At 31.9% G+C, this 9,336-nt stretch overlaps 1 protein-coding gene across 1 annotated transcript; it reads right to left on the minus strand.

The window, feature by feature from the left end:
• Positions 1-8,028: 8,028 nt before the first annotated feature.
• Positions 8,029-8,619, minus strand: LOC118753115 (uncharacterized protein CG45076-like; the record flags this gene model as incomplete). Its single annotated transcript, XM_036487977.1, is given in 2 exon segments — positions 8,029-8,487; positions 8,593-8,619. Coding segments are annotated over 2 exon segments (486 nt in total), but the record flags the coding sequence as incomplete, so codon positions are not given.
• Positions 8,620-9,336: the final 717 nt, after the last annotated feature.

Below are 9,336 nucleotides of genomic sequence, written 5' to 3' on the forward strand. Positions count from 1 at the left end.
CGCAAATTTTACCCCTACCGAAACCAAAGATGTATACACATCAAAAAGTACTAAAATTAAAACGTTGATACTGAAAGTTTTAAAAATTGTCAAGGGTCAAGGGTCACACGTTTCCGGTGGGTTTCTGGGGTTGCTGATTACGAATCTGATGTCAGATTTTTAAAATTCAAAATGACGGATCCAAAATGGCGACCAACTTAAAAAAAAAAAATAATTGGATTTGTTTGAAACCCTTAACCACCATTTTGAATTTTGAAAATCTGACATCAGATTCGTAATCGGCAACCCCAGAAACCCACTGGAAACGTGTTTTAACCCTTGACAATGTTTAAAATGTTCAATATCAACGTTTTATTTTTAGTATTTTTTTTTTAATTTGATCGCCATATTGGATCCGCCATTTTGAATTTAAAAAAATTTACTTCATATTCGTAATCGGCGACCTCAAAAACTCTCGAGTGCCGGGTTTCGAACAAATCCAATCTTTTTTTTTTAACTGACTTCAGATCCCTAATTAGCAACCCCAGAAACCCCCTGGTAACAAGTTCCAACCCATGACAATGCGTAAATCGTTCAGTATCAACGTTTTAATTTTACTAGTCTCTTTTCGAGAGCATATTTTCGAGAACTAGACCCATTCTAATTGTCCAAGACAGGTGTGTAATTAAGGAAAAGTTTCCCAATAATATCAGAGTAATTTTATAAAAAACCGACCAGCGCGACCTCTAAGAAAACTTTTTTTCTCAAAATAAAAACCACGTGTCTTTTTTTTTATCACAAATAACAATAATTTGAGGTAGCGTTTATGAATTTCCAAAAAAAAATTTGTTTGAACCACTCTAATATACATACTAGTTAACCGTTTAGCGCCTGAAGCTAAGAGTCAGTTATTGTCCGCACCCTGGTTAGACAGACTTAAAGCCATTTCTCTACCCATATATTCGCAACATCCCTGATACATATGAAAAAATATATGTACATATATATATGTGTAAAAATATATGTACATTAGAGTGGTCCAAGAAATTTTTTTTTGGAAACTCATAAACGCTACCTCAAATTATTGTTATTTGTGCTAAAAAAAGAGTAACGTGTTTTTCTATTTTGAAGAAAAGTTTTCTTAGAGATCTCGCTGGTCGGTTTTTTATAAAAACGCTGATGTTCTAAATTTTTTTTATTTTCTTGACATGTTAAAATGCAGCTAAAAATTTGTTTTTTACATATAATTACTCTGGTATTATTGGGGAACATTCCCTTCATTACATACCTGTCTTGGGCAGTTAGAATGGGCCTAGTGACCGAAAATATGCTCTCGAAAAGAGACTAGTAAAATAAAAGCGTTGATACTGAACGATTTACGCATTGTCATGGGTTGGAACTTGTTTCCAGGGGGTATCTGGGGTTTCTAATTAGCAGAGCTGTGTTATGATTGAATCAATTGAGTGTGCATTCTCATTTTTTTCGTTTCAAAGATGTGATTGTTTGATTTAAAAAATTTAACAACCACTCTTGAGATTGGTTACAAATTGTAAACACAAAATATGTAGTGTGTTATGGAATGGTATACACCCATTCACATAGAGAATGTGAATGCAAAAGAAAAACTCACTCATGTATGATTGTACGTTTATGTGATTGCAATCTGTCATTATCATTCAGTACTAATACTATTAATTGTATAATGGTTGAGTTTTTTTGTAAATGTGAAACCAGAAGATTGCTATCTACCTTAAAGTAAGTAAACAAATAAATATTTGCAACTAAAATATTTTTCTAAGTGTTTGGCCGAGCTTCTCCCCAAACTTGAGGCATGAGTTCTGTTGTTGTGACACAAATGGAACACCAAATGATTATATAAGAAGAGTTTTCAAGGCAGAAATATACTCGAAGGTTTGCCATTGCGTGCCGAAGGACGACTGCTATTTTGGGTTATGATCGGACCAGGTATTTAACCATGGTCCTATGGAGTGGAAGTACGGACATATAATCACTCTGCTACGGCGGCCGCCGTAAGTACATGCTATACATATGACTCGATTATTTGTTCTCAAAATGCATGAAAACTATAGTACGCTTGCAAACAATTAATAACATTTTGTGATAAATAATTTTACAAATGTATTTGCATTTCAAATTTGTGTTTTAATAAAATATTAATTAAATAAATTATTATTGAAAATTATTATTATTATTAGATTAATAAATAGATATAAAAAATGTTTATATTTGGTAACTCTTAGAATTTTCTTTATTTGTAACAAATGACAGATATAAACAAAATAAAAAATAATTGTAATTTTACAAATTTAAAACAAACGGGCGCTCTTTACAAAAAAAAATATAGATAGGTATCGAATTGCGCATATTTTTATTACAATACCAAGCACCTCCAAGAAGTGTTAAACCACTAAATAGCCTAAAAAACGCTTTCAAAAATTCGAAACGAGGGTGAAGTGCAGTGTTCAATTGTGATCGAAATTGCAGGCAAAATTTGTGCGTGTGTAATTAATATTTTGCTTATTTGAAGAAATGTTGCCCCTCGTCATTAAAAATAAGCAAACCAAGACCCCCGCTTCCCACTGGTGGTTACATAATACTTGAATAGCCCCTTAATTAACATGTGTTTGTTTTGAGCACGCACGGCCAGTTAAACAGGTATGTCTGAATCGATTTCCTTCATCATTCTTAGCAATTTGATGTGCATTTTTATTGTTATGTGTTGCAAACAGACATTTTAGGAACTAAATGGGCTCTAAAATCTCTGTACACAAGCTCACTTATTTTTAACAGTTTCCAGTTTATATAATATTAATTAAAACAGCTTTTATTTATATTATGTATTATGTGATTTCTTGAAGCTTCGAATATAAAAAAGGGCTGTGACTGGGATTATGTAATTTGAAATTGTATTGATGATTACTAATAATAATAGAAAGACGCTTACATATCGATGGTCCTGATAATTTGCAGTCATACTGTAAGCTTTCAAATTATGTCTTTTTCTAAACCTGAAATTTTGAATTGTTCCATTATTGCAGAGGACCATCGACATATATTAGTGTTTGGCCGAGCTACTCCTCCGATTGTGGCATGCACCTTGATGTTGTCGCAAAAAGGGGAGGGACCTACAGTTTTACGCCGACTCCTGCCGGGGGCCGACTACTATTACAAAAAACATTTTCTTTTTTTATGTTGGCCGGAACTGGCCTCGAGCCCTCACCCTGCGCACTTCTAACCACTACACCACAGCGATCGCTTAATTAATTTTAATCATAAATCGCGATTAACCATTTCGTTAATTTTTAATCATTCATAGACTAACATTTCGTCGACAATACTCGCATAAGATAGTCCCGAATTTTCACAAAAGAGAAAAGTGATTTTCCTCAAAACTTTTGAATGACGTCTTGACTGAACTTACTAATTCGGAATGTCTACTATTACTTATAGAGTAGGCTATTCATAAAGTCTGGGTAATGAAATACAAATTTTTCTATTATATGTTGCATATATATTAGGAGACTTTTATTGTTTAATTTATTTTTTGCAAATAAACTTGTATCTTGAACTCTTCTTTCTTTTTCCAAAAAGTGAGGATGTAAAAATTTTAATAGATATCGGATGTACGGCAATTTTCTAAAGAGATCTCTGAATAGATTAGTTAAATTAATTTATTAAAATTGATAAAAAATCTTAACTAAATTTAACTAATTTGTATTAGAAGTTTTAACTTTATCCCACTGTAAGTGTGAAATCAGTTGCTATGAGATTTCATGATACAAGAAACCACCTGACAATTAAGCATATTGTAAAATTTTATGCTACCATACGCAGTATCTAAAATCCTTCAAATTTTATTATTAATTTTTCGTTTGTTTAAAAACATTTTATTCTTAGAATCGAAATTTTACCAAGCAAAATATCTTTTTTTTTAACAAATGAGGCTAATGCTCAATAAGTTGATATTTGTTGTTCTCATTTGCATACTTCACACCAACTCCAGTATTGAACAGTGAAATATATTTTAATTTTACCCAAATAAACAACGATAAAGTTTAATGGTCAAGCACATATGGAAGATTTACAAGAGGTGTTAAGTGGCGTAATATGTTAAAGTCTTAAAATTTTTAAACGTAAAATAACACCTAATACTTATACTTCTTTAGGCGTTTCTTAACATAACCAAAATGTTTTAAACTAGTAGGAAATTTATTATTGGCTCTTATTATACCCGACGAATGTTTCAAATCGCTTTTAACCGTTACTCTATATTGAACAAATTTAAGCCTTTATGACATTACGACGTCTAACACGAATTGTGAATCCGCTAAATATGCTTTAAATTACACATACAAATTTGTGATTTCAGTGTTCGAATTATATCAGAAACAGTCGTATCCGATATTGAAAACTGTAATAGTCCTGGCTAGCTACATTGTGAAATAATGAGATGGCATAAAGACACTAAATATTTTTAAAATATGTTCACTAAAATTTTATTAACCTAAATGTAAAGTTTTTGCGAAGTGTTTATCGAATTTAATGTAAAATTTAAACATTTTTAATATAAGATATTAACTATTTTTAAACGGTAAATGTTAATACAACTGTTTTATATATAATCCCAAATTTATGATATAAAACCCCTCTACCAAAAAACTTAAATTAGGTAACACCGCTTCGAATTTTTACAATTGAGCAGTTGTCAAAAATCTGCCTTTTTATCAAAAAGTTGTTTACCAGGGTGTCTTTGAACTAATGATTGGTACTGAATTAAAGAATGCACACACATAAAAGATTGCAGTTGAGTTGAAAAATAAAAAAAATAGGGGTATACTTTTTTCGATATAGAACAATCCTAGGGGGTGAGAGCATTACAATACCAACTTAATGTTTTTGGACCACCCTAATGCACATACATATATATGTCGTGGTCCACAAAATAAAAGAATTGCGATATTTTGACCGGTTTGGCATTTGGCATTTGAGTTTTGTTTATTTAATGTTTATTATTTTTTTATGAAAGTCTAGCTGGTATACAGCAATCATCATGTAAATTCAGATTTCAGCCTTTGTACAAAAATTAGAAAAATACTTCTTATTTTCACCAAAATTTCAAACTATTTAATCAGAATTTTGGTATGCAGTTTTGTAGACCATTTAGTTCTAAGCGGTCGGACTTTAGTAAACGCCATTTAAAAAAATGTATATACAATTTCGATTTTTACCACTACTTTCGTTAAATTTTGCCTTAGAAAGCATCGTTCATCGTCGGTACGCGTTCCAGCAATTTCTGTACAGCAACTGTTGGAATGTATTAAAAAGTTGCAATGCCGATCGTTAGACAATTGATCTACCATTATGAGATTTCAATTTCATAGTACTGGCTTTTTATTTGACAGTTTTATTCGCATTGAAAGTTGCTGCTCAAAAAATAATGTTAAACAAATTCATTGAAAATCCGACTTTTTCGAGATCAAAAATCAATTTAAAATTAAATATCAGGGTTCGTATTTGCACACACATGTGCAGCACATCCTAACATTTTACGCTCACACACGTGTGCTGTGTGTAAAAAATTAAAAATTTGCTCACATCACATGTGTGTGCCGTTTGGTAAAAAGCACGGACACATGTGTGTACTTTCTTTTTATTAATGTAAAGCACACGCACATGTGTGTGCTATGCGTAGAGAAACTTATACACTTCGAATTCTAACTCAAATCTTAAAACAATTTTTTAATATGTTTTCTGTCATATAAAAAACAAACAACAACTCACTTTTTATTGAATTGTCTTTCAAAAAATAACGTTTATAAACAAATTCTTTTAAGAATATATTATGTGCATGTGCATGGGCTGAAATTTGTACAAAAATCGGCTCACACACATGTGCATGTGCTTAATAACAAACAGCACACACTTTTCTGTGAGTAGAGTTTATTTTCCACTTATGCACACACATGTGTATGAGCAGTGAGTGCAAGTTGAATGTTTTTCTGGCGTGTGTGTGAGCAGAGCATGTGTGTGCAAATACGAACCCTGTTAAATATACCAAAAACTTATAATTATCGTCCAAAAATCAATGAATAGATTCCTTCTGCTTAAACTAACGGGGTAAGCTAATCATTAAAAAACATCATTTCGCACCGGCTTAAGGATACGGCTCTTTACCTCAATTAGGAAAAAAACGGGTTATCCGAAGAAAATCGCGCGAAGGAATTGGAAAGCGATTATCCACAGCTCAGCGAATTCAAGCTATGGCAAGACTGAAACCTTATCGAGTTATAATATATAAAATTCTGTTAGAGTAAATACATTTTATAACAAAAACCGCACCCGTTTACTTTACCCCAATGTTCACACCAAATGTGGTATTTTATAATAATGATTAATAAAACATGTTTAAGACTGGACTTCGGTCAACTCCCACGTTAAAAGTTTTAAGCTAAAAAGAAACAGGGTGATAACCTCTTTAAAACTAAATTTATAAAAGTTGACACAGTTGTCAAAGCGCTATGAAATCACAAGAGAATCGAGGCAGTCTCATTAAAACTCGATCAGACTCCACAATGGGTCATATGACCCCAGAAATATGCTGGAAGGAGTGCTTGCACAAAGTGTTAAGCCATTGTATCATTTATTTTAGACCTTCAGTAAAGTTTTGGTTGGTTTTAATGGAAATTAATTATCCACAGGTAATTTTAAATCGGTTTGAAGCCAATGATGTGAATAAAGTTCTGGAAGTCATCAATTTACGAATATGACCTATTTAAGTAAAATCGAAAAATACATGGTATTTATTTAAAACAGAATTAGTAGAGATGTGCGAGCTGTGGAAAAACATAAACTAAAGATAGTCTAGTAGAGCAAGTTGACTACACAGGTCTCTAGAACGGGTGTTCAGAAAAATTTTATCATTATCAAAGAAATTGTCTCTTATTTATTTATCCAAGCAAAATACAAATCTTTCGCTAACATGTATCTATAACGGAATGTTTTCCCTTTATTACATTATATTTCATGCGTACCGATTTTGAGTGAACTATGCTTTAAAAAACCTTTCTATATAAGATAATAACTTTTACTTTCTAAATAATATAAATTTCTGTATTGTAATTATGCAATTTTCTTCAAAAAAGGTAATTTTATGAAATTTTTTTTTTTGTGTTTTAGTATTTTTGACTTAAAAATATAAAAAAAAAATCAGAAAAATTATGTACATCAGCTGAAAGATAAACTATTCATCTTTATTTTGATATAATTAGTGGTTTAATTGGTTATGTAGTTCATAAGATATTGATATTTCAAAATTTAACTTAACCTCCAATATCTTCTTACTTTTTTACTTGCGCTTAATAATTTTGGTAAGGTTGAAATCAGCATGAAGTGTTCTACCCAGTTACATTTTTGGTTTGCCTATAGTTAAAAGATCGGTATTTTACACCTTTTGTAAAAATTTAACTTTACATTTGACATCAGTAATGAAAACGGAATATCAATCATCTGACACCAAAATTTGACGGCAGTTTTTGACAGGCACTACGGTATCGACATTTGGCCAATTTTTAAAATGTAATGAAAACGCATTTGACACCAAATGAAAACCAGCCTTAAGACGTATTTAGCAATTATTTGCATGTTTTATTCAAATTAAAAGTTTTTCTACAAATTTACTTTTTATCAAAAATTCCCTTTATTTAGCGTAATATAATAAATCTGTCCTTTTTTCCCTACACACAAAATGTTAAACCGAAAATTCGTACATGTAAGGAATTTTTCCAACTTCTGGCATCACTGAGTATGACATTGCTTTTTTACCTCAAAAGTATCAACCAAGAAAATCGAATCCTACACCCAACTTCTAAATAGAATATACTATATACATACATATGTAGCTTTAAGTAACCAAGCTGATAGCTTTATTTATTGCACTTATTGCGAAAAAAATATGTAATAGACTTTTTTGTAGAATTAGATACATCACTTATGTGGTTAAATAAGATGAGTTGAAAAAGATTTACTTACGGCAAATGGCTCTGTGTTGAGATAATTAGTTAGAGCTCGGGCACCATACCCTGATAGAGTTCTCTTCAGATAGGACGCCGTTGAACGCACTGGTGAGGTAGTTATCCTAATCGAAGGGCTCAGGGAGCGTGAGTATGTTCGAGTTATGGGTGAACAATAGGTTGGAGTGGAGTACACAAAGGTGGGTAGGGTGTACGAGCTGTAGGTAGCTATCGGAAGATATGACGAGTTCGTGAAGTTTGATGTTCTATAGGAGTATGTTAACGGTCGCTCCGGCGAAGATATCACCCGAGTATTTGTGCGGATTACACGAACTGGCGATGGCGAGTGTACAACTCGTGTAGTAATGCGGGCTGGGGAGGTTAAAACTCGAACAGGCGAAGTAACAATCTGCGATCCAGTGTATATACGTTTAGGAATTGTATACGACGAGTAGATCGGGTAACTTGTTTTATACACCTATTTGAGATTAATTTCTTTTAAATTTTGTAGTTGAATATATATAAATAGCATTATTTGCGTAGAGGCAAATTTATAAAAGAAAGATCGTTAGTATGCACATACGAATGTATATGAGGCATTCTCCTTCATATCGGACATCAAAATTGGTGTCACACTTTCGATTCTCTTCAAATTTTGTGTATGGGTTCAATACATAAAACCAGCTTACACGTATTCAAGGAATTATTTTTTTCTCTTTTTTCTTCGGAGATATGACCTATCAAAGTTTGGATGTTTTCGTTATTCTGACGAACCATGTAGTACTTCTTCAAACCGTTACATCTCGGTTTCTGCTCATCGTAGAGACTTCATCTTAACGTCCTTTTAAAGCTTACTTCTTAAGCTTAAAATATGTATATATAAGATGGTCATGAGTTTTAAAGCTAACTTAGCTATTAACAGTTGAACTTTTTGAAGTTGAAGTAGTGAAGTCCAGAAAATTAGGGATTTAAAATTACACCATCGTAATCCTTATTCAATTCTCTTTAAAAAAAAATTAAAAAAATGGCGTTTTTCAAGAACTGTTTTTAGAATATTTCTTATGGCGAGATGTAATTTGTTTTCAAAAATATGTGATAAGATATATTTAGCAAGGTGTTAAAAATCGGGTTTTCGCAAAAATTTAAATTTTATTGCGGATTCCAATAGAAGACCTATCTAGAATAATATTTGTACGGCAAGATTTTTTGATGTGTATACATCTTTGGTTTCGGTAGGGGTAAAATTTGCGAAGCTGTAACGCATATCCCAGCACAAAATTTCGAAGGGCTTAGCATGTGTATTTCAGCATAAAATTTTTATTTTCAT

Source organism: Rhagoletis pomonella, unplaced genomic scaffold, assembly GCF_013731165.1.
Source record: "Rhagoletis pomonella isolate Grant_MI unplaced genomic scaffold, Rhpom_1.0 Rhpom_scaffold_02116, whole genome shotgun sequence".
Classification (NCBI taxonomy): domain Eukaryota; kingdom Metazoa; phylum Arthropoda; class Insecta; order Diptera; family Tephritidae; genus Rhagoletis; species Rhagoletis pomonella.